At 39.0% G+C, this 21,194-nt stretch overlaps 1 protein-coding gene across 1 annotated transcript in view; it reads left to right on the top strand.

Annotated features, from left to right (window-relative positions):
- The window catches only part of EFCAB6 (EF-hand calcium binding domain 6), a gene marked incomplete at both ends in the record, with an annotated part of 128,582 nt that extends 113,088 nt beyond the window's left edge, over positions 1-15,494 (top strand). Inside the window, 8 exon segments of the mRNA XM_082751721.1 lie at positions 2,333-2,479; positions 2,482-2,512; positions 2,919-2,929; positions 6,873-7,100; positions 8,958-9,135; positions 9,991-10,175; positions 12,667-12,816; positions 15,372-15,494. Coding sequence (XP_082607847.1) covers positions 2,333-2,479; positions 2,482-2,512; positions 2,919-2,929; positions 6,873-7,100; positions 8,958-9,135; positions 9,991-10,175; positions 12,667-12,816; positions 15,372-15,494 — 1,053 coding nt within the window.
- Between the last annotated feature and the right edge of the window lie 5,700 nt (positions 15,495-21,194).

Raw genomic sequence — 21,194 nt, 5'->3', positions numbered from 1 at the left:
CAACCTGAAGATACTTGTTGTTAAGGTAAAGGATGGTCCCAAGGGTAAGCACAGAAACCTCTACAACTTATGTAAATGTCAAAAGGATGATTACTCCTGGCAAAGGTCATTCTCACATACAAAGAGGAAAATTGCATCTTTTTTTTCAGGTAAAGATACAAGAGGCTTCTTGTGCAAGCAGTTTCCCAAGACCTTTGCTGTCTAAACCTCCCCAGAAAGGGAGAAAGGTCAGACTTGTGACAAGGCCAGAGAAACTGTAATTTATCTGGATGTTCTGATTTACTTAATAATAATAATAATGAATGAAAATAATAATAATGAATGAAAGGCCATAACTGGATATAAATGGTTTTCTAGTTTTCAATCTGTGGTTTACAAGAAGAACAAGTTATTTTTATTAGCTTTCTTACCATTTTAAGATCAAAGAGTGTTAGGTCTTATGAAATAATAAAAATAAATAAATAAATAAATAAATAAGCTCTTGAAATTAAATAAATTATGAAAGCTTGCACTTTCCATATATGTTTCTTTAAAAGGTTCCAGGGCAGTAATTCTTTCTCTAAGTCTTTGGCTTCATAAGAATAATTAAAAGCAGAGGTGACGTGGTTTCTAGTCTTAGACCGGCCTGCAGGCAGAAGGTATGCCTGGTACTGTACCATGTCTGGCAATCTTCATTTTCTGACAACAACAAGGACCTGGCTCCATGTCTGCATGAATAATTCCACTTCTTGTGTTTCTTCTCTTGGTAATACAGCTGTAATACCTATCCTGCAGAAATGTTTTATGTAAAGCATGGTTAATAATAAAAAGTGTTACTTGCATCTGAAAACAGGGGAGTCTTCTGATCAGAGGCAGACTTCTTGCAGTTCTGTAAGAAACATATTTTCTTTTCCATTCAGTTATAGCGATCATGTGAGACATGATAAGGAATCAGGCGCTCAAGACAAAAAGCCATCTGTTTCTTTTTTGATATTTCATATTGCATGGAGCAGGAAGGTGGCAATGCTTATATGCTTGAACATGGAGGTATAAAATATAGTAGTAACATTTAACACGTTGTAAAGAAACATCTTTGGACCAAAACCAGATTTATTTATTTTTGTTGTTGTTGTTGTTTTTACCTCTTACCATAGCTATAGTAAAGATGGCTACTACTTCTGTTTGTGAAAACTTTCCTTTCAAGATATTTTACATATTTAGTTTAGACAGTGCCAGTGGGTGGAAAGTTGGCTTCCGTTCCTGAAAATAAGTAGTTGCCTTTCCAAAATTCTGGTACTGCTTTTTAATTACTATTATTGTGCCATTCCTGGGACTAATTTTATAAGTAAAACTTGATTCCATTTTAAAAACTGAGCTTGCTGGAGATAGAATGCAAATGCTATATAGGCTTCACTGATACTTAATTTTATGAAATGTATCTTTTTGCATGCACAATGAATCTTTCGGTATTCTCAGGTATGACTGTACCAAAGCACAGCAGTTCTTTGCTCTGCAGTGTATTCCAACTGACTTTTGCAGCTTTTATCTCTGCTTGCCACATGACCTCCTACTGCATTTACTCAAAATGTGAATTCTCACCCTGCAGAATGCATAATGGGAGTTTAGTTAGGAGGAAGCTTTGGTGGTAGATTTTAACAGCCACACACTGGTGTTAAATTGACAGCAATACACAGAAAAAAGGATTGGTGCACACCTCGTTCAAGCATTAACACACATGTTCCCAACCCCTTTTCTGCTCTACCTTGACACATTCTCTACCTTTGCAATATTCAACTGCAATATTTAGCTGCTGTATTCCTACTGTGGGTGACCAGATTTGAAAGTGCCACAGTGAATATACCTGGGACTTAGAAATGGAAGGGAAATAATTGCCGTCTCTTTCAATTCAGGACTTAAATGTCTTTTAAATCAAATAGATTTCCACTCTATGCTAAAGACTATTCAGATGAGAAGAACGTATTTGGGATATTTGGACTAGTTAGCATTTACTTCTCTTTTTCTGTATTAACAGAATAGCCCTCTTTGTAAGATCACCCAATTTTTTAGACCCTTGTAAATGTGTAGGTCAGTCTTGGAATTCTGTGATTTTTGTTGGCCTGTCACCAGTTGGATCATGATTATAGAGTCTATTTTTCCCCTTAACTATGTACATAACCCCTTTTCTCTTTTGTGGTATAAGCCAGAATTCCTGGAAGCAGGTTTTACTGCCTACAGGATCTCTAATACTGCCTTCTCTGTGGACTTTTCCCTCTTCGGCTGGCTGAATGCCATACCGTGATTTATAATTTATTCAGTGGATGCATTACTAATTCTGTGTGTATATTTTGTCTAGACTGAGGAAGGGCAAAAATTCTTTCTGCCTAAATCTTCTTGGGAGCTGTCAAAGAGAGGCAAACTCTTGCAGATATCAGAAGTAGCAACTGCTTGCTTAGACAGGATTGCACAAGAATTTAAAGATATTGACTCTTCAAAAGATAACACACGATATCAAAAGAGGAGTTCTGGGATATTTGTAACTGATATTTTCAACAGCTGACTGAAGAACAAGTAAGAAAACTCTTTTATTTTTTATTCTTAGTTTAAGCGTACAGCAGGTAAATTGACTGTGGCTATAGACGTGTTTACAGATTGTTCTGAATAGGCAAGAATTTGTTTAACAAGTTGGAAGAAATGAAAATGTTTTGAGACTCACTCCATGAACATTTGTTGCTACATTTGTGGGATATCATTTTTTCCTTACCTCTGAGTATAGCTGTGAACGATAATAACCACAGGCTTTCTAAAGCAAAGTCACGGAGATGCTATTGCTAATACTGTTGTGAATTTAAACTGCAGTAGCTCTCTTTTCTTAGCTCTTCATCTGTGTATTCACTATTTTAAAAGTTTATTTTTTCAATTTTGAGTTAATTCACTTCTAGGGTCGATGGGGGTGAGGAGTAGGGAGGCACATTGTCAACATGGAGTAGAAAGTACTTTCATGGGGATTTAATGCAAATTCCTTTTCCTCAGTAGCTATTTTGTCCTGCCCTCATTGGACAAAGAAAAGGGCAAGCATTTGATGTTTCCCAGTCACCTCTCAGCTACTTTTCTGGATTAAAGATTCCCCCAGATAAGCGCTAGCAGAATTTATGTAACCTTGAACTTAGCTCGAGTGATGAACGTCATGATATGAATCTGTCTCTACGAAGCACCTGGTTAGACCCGTGTTAATCTCAGTGGAAGCTGAGGTTCCCATCTTTCCTAAGATTATGTTTCTGCTGGATTTAAAGTAAAAAGATGCAATTTTTTATCTTTGCTAATGATGTGTCACTGTGATTTTTCCTAGTCCCAAACTAGGTGAATAATCAAACCAGAGGTAACCTTGATTACAAAGTTTAGTATTTTACTTAACAGCACTCCAACCTTCATGTCCGTGACTGCATCAATATTATTTTGGAAACTGAAAGACGAGACACAGAACTCTTATGCTTGTCTAGATCCTGAAAATTATTTTGGTACTTTGTTCATTGCACATATATATCCTCTGATTTTTTGGCCCAGTATTTCCCACCAGCACTTTTGACTACAAATTGCAGACAGGAGTGGGGTCTGCTTGTAATTACAGTAGAGGGTCTGCCATATTATTGGGCACTGCTATACATATGTATAGTAGCAAATGAAAGCACTGAAAAAATCAAAGTATTTTCTGCTTCCCCCTTGAAAATTATAGAACAAATGGCCTGTGCTCTATTCCTGGTCATCATATTGCTGGCGAGGTACCAAGAGCAACTACCAGGTCTTCTTAAATCTGGAGCCTCCACACCAGATGAAAGCAGAAGTGGAAATTTGGTGATGCTGTTTCCTTATCCCTGTGAACCACTGAGTGGAAGATCCAGGTTTTTTTCATGGCTAACCTCTGGATGTAGGACTAGAAGGTGTTTTGAGCAAATTTGCTGATGACACTAAACTTGGAGGAGTTGACTCTTGTTGAGGGTGGAAAGGCCTTGCAGAGAGATCTGGACCTACTGGAGAGCTGGGCGATCACCAACCACATGAAGTTTAATGAGAGCAATTGCCAGGTCCTGCACCTGTGACTGGGCAACCCTTGCTATACATACAGACTGGGTGATGAGATGCTGGAGAGCAGCCCTGCAGAGAGGGATCTGGGGGTTGTGGTTGATATCAAGCTGAATATGAACCAGCAGTATGCCCTGGCAGCCAGAAGGGCCAACTGTATCCTGGGGTACATCAAGCATTGCTAGTCAGTCGAGGGAAGTTATTGTCCTGCTCCACTCTGCACTGGTGTGGCCTCACCTTGAGTACTGTGTCCAGTTCTGGGCACCACGGTACAAAAAGGACATGAAACTGTTGGAGAGTTTCCAGAGGAGGGCTACAAAGGTGGTGAAGGGCCTAGAGGGGAAGACATATGAGGAATGACTGAGGTCACTTGACTTGTTCAGCCTGGAAAAGAGGAAGCTGAAGGGAGACCTCTTCACGGTCTACAGCTTCCTCACAAGGGGGAGTGGAGGGACAGGCACCAATCTATTCTCTAGTGATCAGCGATATGACCATTCTCTTTAGTGACCAGCGATAGGACCCGTGGGAATGGCATCAAGCTGTGACAGGGGAAGTTCAGGCTGAACATCAGGAAGAGGTTCTTCACTGAGAGGGTTGTCACGCACTGGAACAGGCTCCCCAGTCACTGCACCAAGCCTGTCAGAGTTTAAGAAACATTTGGATTGTGCACTTAGTCACATGGTCTGAATTTTTGGGTAGACCAGTGTGCTGCCAGGAGTTGGATTCGCTGATCCTTGTGGGTCCCTTCCAACTCTGAATATTCTTTGATTCTAAGGCAGGCAGGCACACATAGTACTGAGTTGTGAAAAATCTCTTGTTTTTTCCTTTTTAGAAGCAGGATGGCAGGCATCTCCAGCTGAAAAGTTGTCCAGACTAGATTCTGTCTACTTTATGCTCAAGAAGAACGGAAATGACACAGGAGTTATTTTATGCTTAAAAGAACCTCAGAGAAGTAAAGAAAAAAAAATCCTGATAGAAACTGTCATCTATAATAGCAACGAGAAGCAGTCCTGAGGAGCCTCATTTATGTAAGCAGCAGCCTCTGTGCGAGTGAGACTCAAGCCCTATATCTCCAGATATTTTGATTTTGACAGGTCTCTCAAAGATACGCCTATGTATATCTATACGAAGAGGCTCCAGGAGAGCCTTCCAATCTGGGTACAGGATTTGCCACTGCTAAACCAGACCCCTGCTGTTCAAGGTGTTGTCGCTGCTCAGAGTTGTTACAAAAGTGTTACCAATAGTCATAGTCTGGATGACTTCACAAAAAATGCCATCTTTATCCTCTTCTGAATGATGGCCACTTACTACTGTTTGCTATTAGCAAGACCTGTTTGGAATCCATATCAAGGAATGGATGAAGACATTCCTCCTGAAATTCGGCTTCTTGGTCTTCTGAATTTCTGATAGTGTGGCCTTTCTCATAAAAGGTGTAAACAAATGGCAAACGAGGTGTTGATTAATATCTTCCTGAGTGACACCCCCATTTTTATTACAGGCACTTTCCTCCTCTGCTTGAACTACCTTGACTTGCCTGAACTATTTGCAGTCCTCAAAATGGCTACATTTTGTTGCCTGTTGAAAGTTTCTAACTATATTTAACCCAGTTTATTGGGGTATTGTTCGATTTAATTGAAGTTTGTAATACACTTTGAGATCCTCACATGAAGTGTGAAGTGTAATCACAAGTGCAAAATAAAATTGTTTATAATTCATAATGTGGTAGCAGCCAGGCCAATGGGGGAAAGTTGAAAGGAAATTCCAAATGTATCCTTTGCCCTTTGAAGTTTGACTGCAACTTGGCACATGCATCAAAGAGGTGACTAGTTTCCTTTAGGGTTTAAGTCTCTGCTGAAAAAGATCAAATCAAAAGCAATCTGAGGTTCCCAAACAGATTTATATTAAAAATCAACAACGAAGGCCCTAAAAAAAGCATACTGATGGCTCTTGAAACACTTGCAAAATGAGTGCAGCTCATTTAAGGGCAGACTGTGATAATCCCTGCTTTGATTAGTAGCTTATATCATGAGTAGTCCCATTAAATTCAGTACAGATACTTGTGGAATAAAGAGCTGTTCAGTGAAAAACAGCCCAACCTCATCCTTGCCATACAGAGAGTGGGATACCTGCCCTGCCTTGTGCCAAGCAGCCATCAGACCTCCACGGATCCTTTCAGGCAGCAGAAACAAGGGCATCAGCAGCTGCCCCGAGGACTTTCACAGGCTGTCAGTATTGTAGAGGTATGGTTCCTGGCAGTATCTCATAACTTTATGTGATTCAAAAGGCTGTAAAGATTTTCTGCTGTGTTCTTTCATGCTGATTCATTTTTTGCCCTTGGGGTGAAATAATTTGGTGATGCAAGTACAATAATTGAGGAACCTTAATGGCTTACTGAGGTGGCTGTAGAACTTGTGTGTACCCAATAGCATGAAAAATTCTCCTTAATGGTACATAGCCAGGACACACATGCAGCATGTATTTAGATTTCACGATAAAATGTTATTCTTCTATACAGCACCTCAATCACTGTGTCTAATCACAGCGTTTATAGTATAACCAGCACAATAAGGGCTCAATTCAATTAAAAATGTCCTGCAGAAGTCCCTTTTTCATTGTTTTCCCAGCTTTGTACAGGCTTCTGCAGAGAAGCTATGATTTTTTTTATATTTTTTTTAATAAGATGAACCCTAGGATTCCTTCTATTGTAAGTCATCTTCTTCCTTTTTTTTCAATACATTTTGTCACATTGTTAGTACCTTAGGGGATGCTGTTGTAAAACTAACATTTGCAAAAGTCATCTTTTGCTTCTTCATTAGTTTGAAAATCTTTGGAACACAGTCGATGTTGTTGCTGGTGGATGGCTGAAATATCAGGACTTTTTGAGAAAGTTCAGCTCAGAACTCGTAACAATGCCATCAAGCACTCTCAGCGTTCCTAGTCTTGCAACTTCTACCAAGCCAGCTACCCGTGCCATGCAGGAAGCACAAGTGTCTTCTCAGCCTGAGTGTCCCAATACATTCTCTCCCCTAGTAGGGCAAAAGAGTGTAAGTGTGGTTGTTTTATGAATTTTCTTTTTATTTTTTTCCTCTGGGCATAGGCTGAAAATAATACCTGTGGGACTCAGTGAAGGTGTTTCTATTGATTTCCAAGGAAATCAGGCATGAAAATCTGCTAATAAGCAAATGAAGTTATTTGTAAAATATTTGCTTTACAATGACAAAAATTGGGTTAAATTGTAACTCCACTGAAGTCAACTCATATATATCAATTTATACCAGTAATATTCCCTGCTGTTACCTTCAGCACATCCATCAGAGCTGTATGGCAAATAAAATTTCTATTCTTAAGCACAATCACATTTCTCAGAACCAAGTAAACAAAGGCTCAATAGCTGAAAATGCAACATAAAAAATGTAGATGGTCATCTGAGAAGGCTAGGCAGGATTGGAAGTTACAGTTTTCTACCTGGTGTTTACATTCTGCTGGTCTTGTTCTGCTTTTTGGTGGATGCCAAATTACAGCTGTTACAGCTGTGTTAGTCTTACTGGTAGACTTAATCATAAGACCTCAAAGAGAGGTAAGAGAAGTGGATTAGGAAGGCAGTAGTTTTGCTTTGGCATTCCTATCTATGCTTAGTGTCAATAATGTCAATATGCTTAATGTCAATAATAACCCCCCCCCCCAGCTGCCATTCTGGCCTCTTATGCTAGTGACAGGACTGACAGACAGGTTGGAAATAAATACTGGCAGAAATATTCAGTATCCCCCTTTGTGGATCTACATGCACCTATTCCATGTTCTTTGGTTATAATCAAGCCTACAGAAGAAAAATAAAATATTTAGAATTATTCAGTGCCTGGAACATGCTTGGATTTTCTAACTAGATCTACATGGAGATGTTTAGCTACTGAAAAAGAAATAACAGATTGATTAAATTAAAGATGCAAACAACTTGTCACAGCTGGTAAATCTAAACACTGGCCCATTGCTAGCTCAATTATTGCAATAACTGTAGGTTCTTTCTTGAAAAGCCCAGACAATTAGCTGTGTGTGTCCTTCATGCTTTGATTCAGTTCTCAGAGAAAGCACTGGAAAATTTCCCCTTGCTGTCTGTGAATGCTAGATCGGATGGTGCAAGACAACAGGAAGGGAATGTAAGTCTCCCAGAACTCACGGTGGTTGGGAAGACCCCAGCCAGCCTGATGTTCATCCATCAGCATTCATCCCTGCAGCATTTGCTGCATGGAAATGTGCTCGAGTCCTCAGCCAGTATGCAGTAGAGAAACCCCTGAGGGAGCACTGGGAAGTCTCACTAAATATGAGATTATTTGTTGGACCTAGAAGCATAACTATGGCTTGTGCAACCATAATAAAGAAGTAGGCTGGGGCTTTACTTCCAGCTCACCCACAGTACTCCTGAGGCAGCAGTCAAAAAGACAGCAAACAATTCGATCCTCTCACATTATTCTTTCTGTGGCTCTGCACACGAGCACTGAAGAACTGACTCTTCTACTAACAAATCAAAGTACTGTTACTGCATTATTCAGTGACTTTGCATTGATTTGTTTATTCTAAGGTGGTATTACATGTCTTTTTTAAACACAGTATCTGTTCTTTAATAAAAAACTGTTTGGAGAAATTATTAAAGATTCACAAGTAAAGTAAATAAAATAATGACTAAAAAAAAAAAAAAGTGGTCAAGGCCCATTAAATGAATAGCGTCATTCTGACACTAAGAATTTTCTAACATGCTGACACAATTCAAAACAGACTTAAAAATGGTTTGGGTGATACGTTAGTTTCAAGTCTGGAAAGCCAGAAACTGGATTTGTCATCTGGTATTTTGTCTACACAACCAGTAAAACTTGGATGAAAATAATACCATTATCTCTTGCTTTTAGACACCAGCGTCCAGCCATCCTCAGACAGCAACGGCATGTTCTACACCTGTCCTTAATTGTGAAACAATAGAAAATAAGATAAGAAAGGATATCCAACGTTCCTGGAGAAGCATAATTAAACTGTGCAAAGAGAAGGATGTCGGCAAGCTAGGAGAAATCCCAGTGTCAGACTTCCTAGGTTTGTTACCATCTGAAAAGTGCTCTATCCATTCTCTGATGTGTTCTGTTTTCCTTCTGATGTCCTGGCCATTGGAACATTTAGTCTTTAGTCAGCTGGCATCCACTGTGTGATTGCTCCAGGTACCACCCTGTTACTGCAGAGCAGAACAGCTTACTGTACACTTGGATGCAAAAAGTTCATGTTCCTCTTCAGAATTATTTACTGTTTAGAAAAAGAGAACATGGCTATGCTTGTTGATACTTTTGGTTTGTATACAAGCTATCTCATCACCTTCCCAGTATACCACCCTTAGCATGCCTAGTGATAACTGAATAGCTTCATCAATCTTTTACTTGTGATCTTGTATGTGCTTCTGGCTGCTCTGGTCTTGATGGGTGAATGCCTGCTGATTTCAAAGGACCTTGGATTTTACTCTTAGACAAGATGAGCTATACTGCTCTTCTGTTGTGTTCTCTTCTACACAGAATTCCCAGTGCTTTTCTTAGGACATTTGCATGTGTGATAAGACAATGCGCACCTGTGTAATTAGATATAAACTCCTCAGTATAAGAACATGTTAGCTTATCAGAACGTTTATTACAGTTAGCACCAAGGCATATTTCTTGTGCATTTAAAATCAAAGTACCGTGCTATCAGTCCCCTGAAGCCCTGTTAAATGTGAACTGCCACCCCTATAAGTTTAGGCATATGTATATACCTGCATCTAGCAATAGCTGCATAATACATTTATGCAGCAGTCACTGAAACTGAGCTTGTCGACATTATTCCTGCTAAAACGTGTACAGTACAATGACTGTCTATTTTTATGAATGACAAAATTAATATTCTTTCTGCATTTCTATATTATTTCAGATATAGCAGAGAAGTTCCACTGGGGTTTAAGTAAAGAGGAAATTAACCAAATAACAACAAAATATGATTTCAAGAAAAATGGAAAATTTGCATACCATGACTTCCTTCAGAGTTGTATCTTGTTGTTAAAACCACAGAAAAGCTCACTGCTACAAAGGGTGATTATACAGAAGCCTCAAAAACCGGTACACACAAAGCATATAAAAATCAAAATTACTTTTTTTTTTTTTTTCAATTTCTTCTGTAGTGACATAGTATTCTAGCATTCTCTTATTTAATCCTCTTATATTAATTGTTATTTGGTATCTCCTTCAGCTGGAAGATTTAACTCCCTGTGCTCCCTTGTACCCAAGTTTTATGGTAAATTGGTTACATTTGCTAAAATGTGGATAATAATTACTAGTGGAAAACATTTAAGAGCTTTTGCTGAACTAAATAAAAATCAAGTTAGAAATAAAAAGTGCAGTGAATGTGTGTCAGGAGGGCCCAGTCTGGAGCTACTGACTGTAGCTCCAGACTGACTGGGGCTGTGCCCCTGCCCCATGCCCAGACCTGTAAGACAAGTCCAGAGGAAGATCTCACTTGCACTGCTGTTAATGGTCACTGAGAACGTCTTGTAGCCAGGGCTGATCAGCCACATTGTGCCCTTGCAGCTCTCCCTGTCACACATAGCAATTCCCCAAGCTGCAATGAATGACGGTTACCCACAGGCTGTTCCCCTTTGCCCATAGTACCACTCAAAGGTAGAAAAGATTGGAAGAAATGTAGAATACTGGCTGTAGTGGCCCAGAAAGGAAGTCATCAGTAATAGCGTCACAACCAAGTCTTGTAGTAGGAACAGTGCCAAATTCCAAATCTGCTCATTCAGCAAGCCTGCTACATTTTTAGGCTGTTTGTTACTGTGCCTAATTAGTTTAGATATGGTTAGTAGCAGCATTTTGTAGAGAAATTACATTACTGAATAGTTTTCAGATGTGGAACAAGCAGATTGCTACCAAGGTATGCTACCAAAGTATCATTAGGAATTATCAAGAATTCACTACCAGTAGGGAGAGTAAGGTAAAACTAGTAAGTTTTGCATCAAAGAACCTCATTATCTTACATAAGGTTTCCTTTATATACAAATCTGATGCAGTAAAATTCTATCCCAGTATTCTGGAGTGGATAAAGCAGTCATTTTTAAGTCTGTATGTAGTTGTCCTGAATCCTTTTTATTTTATTTATTCTGTTTAGAAAATATAATGAAGGTCCCAGCCCATGTTCTGAGAATCATTATATAATGTAATATTTAAAATGAAATTTCCTCATAGATTGTTCACCCCATTCCACCTAATAACTATACAGATAAATATCAAAAGGAATAATAATAATAATTAAAAACAAACAAACAAACAAACAACAAATAAAATCTTTTTTATTTTATTTTTGTTGCTTTCTCAAAAGCTTGAGAGAATCAATGTCCTAGGGCTTCATCCAGGCTCTGAGCTATGAAAATAACCCAAGCTGCATTCACTGTAAAGAGCTCTTTCCCTCCCTTCAACCCACAAGGGTGCACAGTATTTTGGGTTGGAAATCGCATTATTAATGTATCCAAACATTCCTCAGCTATATATTCTGAAGGAGGAATACACCAAGAGTACAGAACAATGGTGCAGCCGACCACTAGGCCTCTTAAAACACATATAGGTGCAGCATGGTGCCCGTGTCCTTAAAGCAGTTGTATAAAGTCCACTGTACATTTCCTTCACAATGAGACATTTGTCAGAACACTAGCTCACGTGCAACTGGCACAAATATGGCATAATTGGCTTACTCAATTAAAATAATAATACCAGCAGGGCATTGGGAAGAAGTTGAGCAGGACCTGAAGGAAAATAAAAGGGTAATAGAGCACATCCAGATCCCGAAGGTGGCTTGAGGCTTGCTGACTTTTCTCAAAGTCAGCACTTACTCGTGGTAATACTGGAGTATTAATGCTTTGTACAAATGGAATGAATTTCACCATAAGGAGTAATTCTGCAGTTCACATGTGTTCAGGGTACAACAACATAAGGAGTTTAGCCAGGCTAAAACAACAAAAGACACCATTTCCCAAGTAAAATTAACACTATCTTCCAGCTGTTGAACTACAGAGGTGTTAAAAAACTGATTACAAGGTGTTTTAGGTACTGAGGAAAATGTACATGGGGAATTGTTTTTCTTAAATACCATACTGCTCCCATAGTTGGATTATGAATTCAGACATTTTACAGAAGAAAAAAAAAAAAGAAAAAAAAGAAAAAAAAGGAAAAAAAAACACTGAAAAATGAACACTGCAGGCAATTAAAAATTACTGAAAAAGGGAGTTGAAACAAGGACAAGCACAATACATGTAAAAACACTGAGATCTGAGAAGTAACACTGACTTCAGAATCAGTTTCAAATAATAAAAAGTTAGGGCGTTGACAGTGATTAAGTAAATATACCATCTGCGCTTTCCAAGAATATTAAAATACTATAGGTTAAAATTATCTTGTGTAAACAGTATCTTGCAATAATATGTAAACAACTACTTGACAAGCAGTTGCCGGTTAAGTCAGTGTTACTTTCCAGTACCTTTTCATTCTGTGTTATAGTTGTGCCCAGTTGTGTCCATGATGTTAGTAAATGATCATATTTCTCACCCAACTTTGTTAGATGAGTCCTGGACCACAAACCATGTCATTTTGCAGTGCAATTATGAGAATTCAGCCCCAGATCTTGCACTGCTGGAGACCAATGAAGCGAACTTTTAAATCCTATGATGAAAGTCGTACTGGACTGTTAAATATTGCAGATTTCAGACAAGTAAGTTGCATTTAGCAGGAAATAGTCAAAAAAATTACGGTAGTTTAATCTGAGCTTCCTGACAGATTTTTCTGAAGAATGGTCCTGAACTAGGATATATAAACTCATCCTAGCTTCTCTATAGCCTTTGCTCTGACCTTTGCTCATGGTAATCGTTCTCCACATGGTTATACTTTCTGGAGGTCTGGGATCTTGTTGGGATCCTGCTATAACAGCATACATAAAATAGAGAAAATCCTAGTCCCTATACAAACTTTAAATACATAGTTTTCACAAATGCATGGTAAGGGAACTGAAGTGTTGGGTGCATTGAATGAGCTCCTTATGGTAGGTCTCCCTGTAGTCACTGCTGCAGCTGCAGGATCCTGTTGCCCTTCAACTGGTGAATGTGGAATGGGCCTAAGTACTCCCCATCTGAGAGTCCCTTGTACTGGTTTCTCTCTTTGCTTTTCTGTGTGCAGCATAATTTTGTACCAGGTGAGGGATCCATATCCTCTACAAATATTTTGGTACCTTGTATCCCCTCAAATAGCAAATATACACCTGTGTATTCTAGATATATAGAGTCTGGAATCAGGAGTTGCTTCTTCATGTAGCTCACAGAGAGTTTGACTTTTGCTTAGCTTAATCTTTAAACTTAATCCTTAATTAATTTAAAAATATTTGACATTGTTTTTACTAGGAATAATAATCACTATCTGTTCTAGAGGCGTTCTGAATATATGCTACTCAATTGCAAGAAAATAATACAGTGTGTCTCTAAACCCATTTAATGCTGCATGGGGACATGCATGGGACACCCCTTCCTATCACTACTGCTTTGAAGAACTGATAAACTGGTAGATGGGATGCTCAGTCACAGTAAGCAAATGCCTAAATGCAAAAAGCAGTCATGGGGTGTGCTTCTGAAGCTCCCTTTTCCCTGCAGCTGCAGGAAGCCAGCTTGCTGCCTAGCATTTCTAAGAACCAGTCTAAAACCCTTTAGATCATACCAGTCACAGAATGGCTCTTTTAAACCTTAACTTATTTAGTATTACTGGGAACATGATATCTTCTGGCACTGCCACATAGCTGAAACCCTGCTGCCCCTGCATGAGGGCCAGGGGACAACAAGTATCAGTGTGGCTGTATCATCTTTGTGCCTGAGGCTCCCTGGCTGTCATTGCAGCTTTCTGCCTGCCTGGGTACTGCCTCAGCAGACAAAACTTAGGGGAGAGGGAGCGAAGATCAGGCCTGTTACATTTGATTTTAATTTGTCATACTCCTCTAGGACACGTGATGGTTATGTTTCCTAGTTAAAACTATGTCAACAGCTTTCAAATCAAGCTTCCCTAACATGACCTAAGCTAAGCAAAAATAAATAAGAAGTTGAATAAAATCTAGCGCCTCATGGATTTAGATCAAGAAGCCATCCCCAATTCCAGAATACTACTGCAAAGGTGTTAATCGACCATTTAACAAGATAGAAAGTGATCTGTGGAGGTATAGATCCCTTTGTCTCCTAGGTAACTTAATTTACTGAAACGGAGAAATTAGCTCTCTACTAACTTCAGTAATTCCGCTGTTTATTGCTGTACTGTTTGCACAGGGCTATTAGTGATTTCAGATGTTGAGTTGTTAGGGCGGAAAGATGTAGAATAATCTGAATTTTCCAGAAAACTAATGAAAACTAATGATAACTGGCATGGCCCACAAAGATTAATGATGTTACTGGTCACTTGCAGGGCTCAAATTCCCAAGTTCATCTGAAACCAGAAGGGATCCTCAGAAATCAGTCAATTATTTTCTTTCATGTTGGGGCATTACTGGGTTATTACTATTATATAATAATTATATTAAAATGCCCCATTATTATATAATAATAACATAAAATGCCCCATATAATATATGGGACATTATTATTGTATAAACAGCTGAAGTACTGTAAAAGGCACTTTGTGAAATTTTTAGCATTAGGTGAACCAGATGCATCCTGTTCAAATTGGGTTCTCAGTGAAGTGTTCAGAAAGTATGCCTATAGGCCAAGCATTTGTCCTGTGAAAATTAAAAACACTGAGTACTGCATGAGCGTTATTACTTGCTTTGGGATTTGCACAGTTTGAGTGACTGCGTTACTCCTTCTGTTTGTCTGGATGTAAAGACTACAGATCATCCAAGGAGGATAGAAAGGAAGATATTCCACCTCTTCATCCTATCTCCTGATAGTACTGAAAGCCTTCTAAACATGCATTTCTTGTAAATCAGCTTCTACACACATTGATGCTACCCATTTCCCAAATCTCCCCCTAAGGCAAGTGCTATTTGGGATAGAAGACAGAACCCCATGTGTGTGCAGTTTTTCAGAAATGTATTCTATGGAGTCATTACTGACATGGGAAGAACAGGAGATAATAAAGAGGATTTGATTTTCTAATATTCTCAGAAACCTAAGATAAAGTGGAGCTGAATCACAAAGTTATTTTGTAAAGAAATTTTAACAAGAAAAACTAATGTTTTTACTTCATCATCATCCAAAGTGCTGGAATAAATTTTAAAGTTGTTTCTGTCTTTTGTAGGTTCTTCATGAGTACAAAATCAACCTAAGTGAAGAGGAGTTATTTAATATTTTGGAATATTATGATAAAGCCCTCTCTTCAAAAATAGCATATAAAGATTTTCTCCGGGCATTCTTACAGTAGGATTTGGTCAAGTGCAAGAAACTGTAGATACAGATAGTGATGGATTTATAATTTCAAATTTCAAACTAATAAATTGAGTATAGCTATTTATTTATTTATTTATTTATTTATTGTAACTATTCATTAGAGAGCTCAAAATACTTTAAAATTCTGACAGAGTGGTCCTGTGTTGTGGATTAAATCTACATAGTGAAGGAATTAATTCTGCATAATCCATTTATCAAAAAAGAAAGAGGCAACAATTAACATTGTCAAAATAACAATTCCTAAAGACATCTCCAAAAGCGACTCATTTAAGAAATTTCTGTATTTTTAATTTTACACATTTTATTAATGACATACTCTAATTTCAGTAAAAAGGTTTACAAGGCATCCTATTCAATTTCCTCAATTGTAATTTTCCAAACATATTACTTTTAATATATTAGCCTTCATTACTCAGAAAGTCATCCCATTTCTCAGTGCATCTTTTCTGTTTACTTACAGTGACATATTTGTATTGTCAATATGGAATGACTATGAAATCTGAGATGATGCCAGCGGTGTGACAAAACCACACCTTTCTGTTTTAAAAACTGTTCTACAGTAGTTTAAAAACTGTCCTTCAGCAGTTTAGGAAGGAAGCTACTTTACCAATGAGCATTGACTTCTTAACAGCAGATAGATTCCCAGTGTTAGACATGAGGTTATTTTTTTTTAAGGATTATATATATATATAAATTTATATATATATATAAATTTATATATATATAAATTAAATAGTAAACTGCAAGTAAGCCCTCTGGTTAGATTTTCCAGTTCTAGAAAGTTCTGTATGTGTATCTTGTCAGATACTTAGATCTTGGGAAGGAAATTAAAAGATAATCTCTTTGTCCATGGAACTTCTGTGATAATTAAAGGATGTATGATCATCTGAGCTTGCTTACTGGGATTATATCAATAACTAAATGCTTACCTGCTCTGAAGAATTCTTAGATAAATATGTCTCTGTTGGGTTCCTGAATTAGTTTTCACTGGTACACTGAAGAGCTCTGTCCTCATCACCTGTACGTCTTTTGTATCTTTCTTTCTCCTAAGTAAAATGTAAAAATAAGTTTAAAAAAATAATAATAAAAGAGAGAGCAAGTCATGTGTGTGATACACAAATGAATATATAGAAGGAAGTCTCTGGAATGAGAGTGGAGAGAGGAACATAATCCTGATTTTCTTATTATTTCTAGTGAATATATGAACCATTGCCAAGAATCTGAAAGATTCACAGTGTAGACCAACTTAATGCCTCTTTTTCAGGGGAAATGTTTCATCATATTTGGAGATTTTCAGGAGATTTACAGAAAATTTTGTTTAAAAAGTACTTGGTGATGTTTCAAATTGGATCTGGAGATGTGTAATGTAGATATTCTATACAGTTTCTCATATAGATTCTAGGATTTCTGTAATTTCCAATTTCCTATAAAATAAATACATTTGAAATTGGATGTATTTGAAATAGTAACAAAAAGAACATTTGCTTTTTCAAAAAAAAAAAAAAATTCCTTCAGTTTTTCCATAATTGATGGCTATCTGTAAATCTCTGAAGTTGATGCTTAGATACTGGATTAACAGAGGGGACTGTGACTAGAGTTATTTAAGGATGTTCTCCCAATACAAAAATTCCTAGTTCCATTACTAGAAAACAGTACATTTTAAGAATACAACACCTATGTCAGCAAGTGACTGAAAGGGTCTCGGTGCAGTTGCTGGAACCAGTAGGCACCTGTGGCATGAGTTAAGTATTCATACTGGGCCTCTCTGGGAGGTCCTGTGTTGGCATCAGCCAGCCATATATGGAAGACCCCATGCCCAAGGGCATCTCAGGCTACAGCAGGTAATGTGTTTCAGCAACTGTGCTGAACCCAAACGGGGTTCAGCTTAGTCCCACTGAAGAACCAGTTAGTCTATTTAAAAAAAAAAAAATAAAATATTATTGTACCTTCCAAGAATCTGCAAACTGCTCTCTTCCTTACTGGCAACTTCTTCCCCTGACCCCAATCAGGTACAACACGTCTGATCTAATTTCTGTTATTATTTCATACAGTTTGTGCACAGAATTAATTTTTCATACTCATTAAAGAATTAATTGCTATTTGGAACACCTAAAATTGTAACACAAATACTACAATAATTATTTTTAAATAGTGGATTTCACTGAACAGATCTAACCACTGTGAAAAAAAGTAAATAAATGATTGTTACCTACCTACTTTATAACTGATTTGCTTTGAGTTGTAGAGCTCTTCCACAAATCATCCACACCTCCTGTTTGATAATTGGGTCCAATTTTGTACCAAATATAATAAGGCATCCATCCCCACACTGCTTTCTGGCATGGAGTGCAACTGCAGAAGGGTGTAGGTGTTGTGTCCCTTGCTCCACAATCTTCAAGATACCCATCATCTTCAGGAGACATGCAGTGGCAAGAGGCATCCCTGGGTTTCTTGACACATCATGCTAGAGGATTTTTCATTAGTTCCACTGGCAGGCATATCAAACCCAACAACTACAAGATTGTTTAAGAACAATCTTTTTGCTGTACAAACAAATCAAATCATGCTGTGTTTTTTTAGTTCCTAAAGGCAGGGCTGGCACTTGCCAACTGTTTATCCAGCCTCAAAAAGGAAAAAGAAAAAAAAATCAACTGCCAGTGTTTCAAAATAACTGAGGTAATTTTTCATATTACAATCACAAACTGCTGGCTGGATCAACTTTGTAACAGAAGAGAGCTTTTATTGCAGCTGTTCCCCACAAACAGTGGTCAGCCATCCAGTGGCGGCAGGCTGGCAGACATCCATTTCTTTCCACTAAGAGGTAAATAATGTCAGTGGAATTGAGCATAATCCCTCAGTAATGGTCTCCCGTTGCTACACGTAATCACCAAGGTGGTTATGAAAATAAAAACATCAATGCAAAGAGAGGAAATGTCATTGCTGAGCAGAGGACACTGATCCCTGCTTTCTGCTGCCCTAGGACCAGCTGCATGGGATAGGGGATAGCAGGCAGGGGGACAGCAGCCCGACTGCCTTCCTCTCGCAGGGTGTGGAGTAGCATCTGATCCTTGGGAAGGGCTGAAGCACAGAAATTAGGGTCCCTGGGGGTAGTTCGTCTGATCACCATAACCTGCTCACCCCTACCAGCCTCTCTGCTCCACCTCAGCATTGCTTGCAGCTTTGTCCCCAGAATGGCACCATGACTGCCTGGTTGTCTCCTCAGCGCTGGAGGCAGGGGTTTTACTGAGAAAGCAGGTCCTTTGGCAGTGTTTTAACAGCACTTCATGTTTCATTTTCTTCACTCCAGCACAAAAGGAACAAAGCAAAGGAGACTGAAGTCACTGCTGCATCTGCCACCACCAAGGAGCGTTGTGTCCCTGCCAGAGCTCCCATGACTGCCCAGGAAACCCACTCACAGGCAAGAAACAGCCACAGAGAGAGGTGCAGAGGTGGAGGCCTCCCATCACACTCATGGCTGGTACCACCCTGCCCGAGCCCATACAACAAGAGACCTTACACCAGCCAAACACCCTGGCATTTCCAGACAATTAAAATGCAAACAAAAAGTGAATTTTGTGTCTAATTAGACTATGAAAGGGGAGGCAGGTAGTGCTGTTCACTGCATCTTTCCTCTTGTATTTTTCTTGTCCCAAAGCCCTTGCAAATACAGGTGCTCAGCACCAACGCATGCTGCTCATTAGCATGTACCCCCCTGCATGTACCCCAATAGCATGTGGCCCCCTGCCCCAAAGCCCACTGGCTGCCCCTGCCAAGCAGCCAGCCTGGTCTGCAGGCAGCAGCTGCTCAGGGGAGGCCTTTCTGAGCAGGGCAGGGCTGCAAGGCACAAGAGATGTCTGCTAGAAGCACAAGCAAGTAGGAAAAGGGAACTGAGAGATGGAAATCCGTTAAAGGAGGGAAGGAAGAGGTTCATAGTCTCTATAGCAGCTATTTCTATGCTAGGGATTGGCATGGAGCCTGCAAGACCAGAAATGTCCCTTCTCTAAGTAGGGAAGGGGAAAGGGAAGGCTGAGGCTAGTCAAAGGGACAGAAGAAGAGAAAGGGAAGAATATATGGCCCTTCTTCTACATCAGCAACTGGAATGCAGCCTGTAAGGCTAGAAATAGAGCATGCTTTAGGGAAGAAAACAAACAAACAAACAAACAAACAAAAAAAAACCACCCTTGTTGACAATGCAATCATTTCATTTTTTTCATTTGTTTGATTAAGGCATTACTGTGTGAAGTGCCTATATGCCTATATCTCTGTGCAATTACTGTTTTTATTGGGATGATATACAGCAGGTCATGAGCAGTAAGGGATGCTCCAAACATGGCCAAATGAAAGCCAGATTAAAAAAGTCAATTTTCCAAAAATTAATTTTCTTTTGTTTTTGAATTTTTCTATACTAAAAGCTGTCATGCAATGGAAAGAGCATTATTACACTGTGAAAAGAGACATAAAAGTAATTTTGTACTATATCAATACTTAAAATATACAAATATGATATCTTCACAAGGCCCAAAAATTATGCTTGGCATGAATTCTTAGCCACAATACAAATATTGTCATCTTCAAATAAGCAGGTATAATATGCTGCTCAAACAAATGTAAAAACAACCCCATCACAGCTCTGGGAGCATCAGATTTCATCTTTAATGTAGGTAGGTTTTAAGTAGGAAAGGGAAGAATGTCATCTTAACCATCAGATTGTACTGGGACGAGCCTTACTGGAGGCACATGGAGGACTATTTAAATGGACAGCAGACCTACCAGGATACATAAGTCAGAGTCATTATAAAAACACATTTCTGGGCCTGCCCATTAAGGGCTGATGACTCATCTTGGGGGAGATGACAGCCAAGTGCACAGAGGTGCTCCTGTGCTGCTTGTTTTGGGGGTTTCAGGTGCAGCTCAGCCAGAGTGGGCTCTGCAAGGCTCTGTGGGTTCCCCATGTGTACAGGCACTGTGTGGGGCTGCAGGGACTCAGTACTGCACCGCAGCCACCTCTTTCCTCCTGCCCTGCTGAGCTGGGGAAGTTAAAAGTCACAAAAGAGCTTAAACTGCATTTGTGGTCATGCTCCAGATTTTTTTTTAACAAAGCAGCTATAGGACTTGCTCCTGCACAACCCTCCTGCATTGTAGGGTAAATGGTCTCCCACTGGTGTAGACACTGAGACATCACAGCAATACAGGGAAATCCTGTTTCTCATTGGAAACTCTTTGCCGTATTCATCTGGGCTTTGGTTTTGCAGCTGTCACTCAAGCAGGACATCCATGAGTCCAGCCTCAGATCTGCATGTAAAGGGAATGGGGATCTCCTTGGGTAGTGGGAAACAGTGATTGCCATCTTAGAAACACCTTCTGTGAGACGTTTTAAAAGCAAGAAACCAGACTTTCTATTTATTTTCACCACTAGAGGAGTGAATATCAACAGGACTTCCAACAATAAATGCTCCATCTGACATACACCAAAACCAGGAGTCATTTCTTGCCAACCTCTGTCTTCAGATGACTCCTCCTGGTAATTGTTATGCCTCAGTAATTTGAGTTGATATTTAAAAATTCTGTAATATGTGCCATCAGCTTGTTGCTAGCCCATAATTTTTGTTCTGCTTTGATCTAGTATTCTCAGGGTTGTCCCTGATGAGCCCCACAGTTGCTGGTGGCTCCTGCA

This window comes from Aythya marila, assembly GCF_965140915.1.
Source record: "Aythya marila genome assembly, chromosome: 1".
NCBI lineage: Eukaryota > Metazoa > Chordata > Aves > Anseriformes > Anatidae > Aythya > Aythya marila.
The sequence above is the reverse complement of the archived record's forward strand: the minus strand, read 5'-3'. Positions and strand labels throughout refer to the sequence as shown.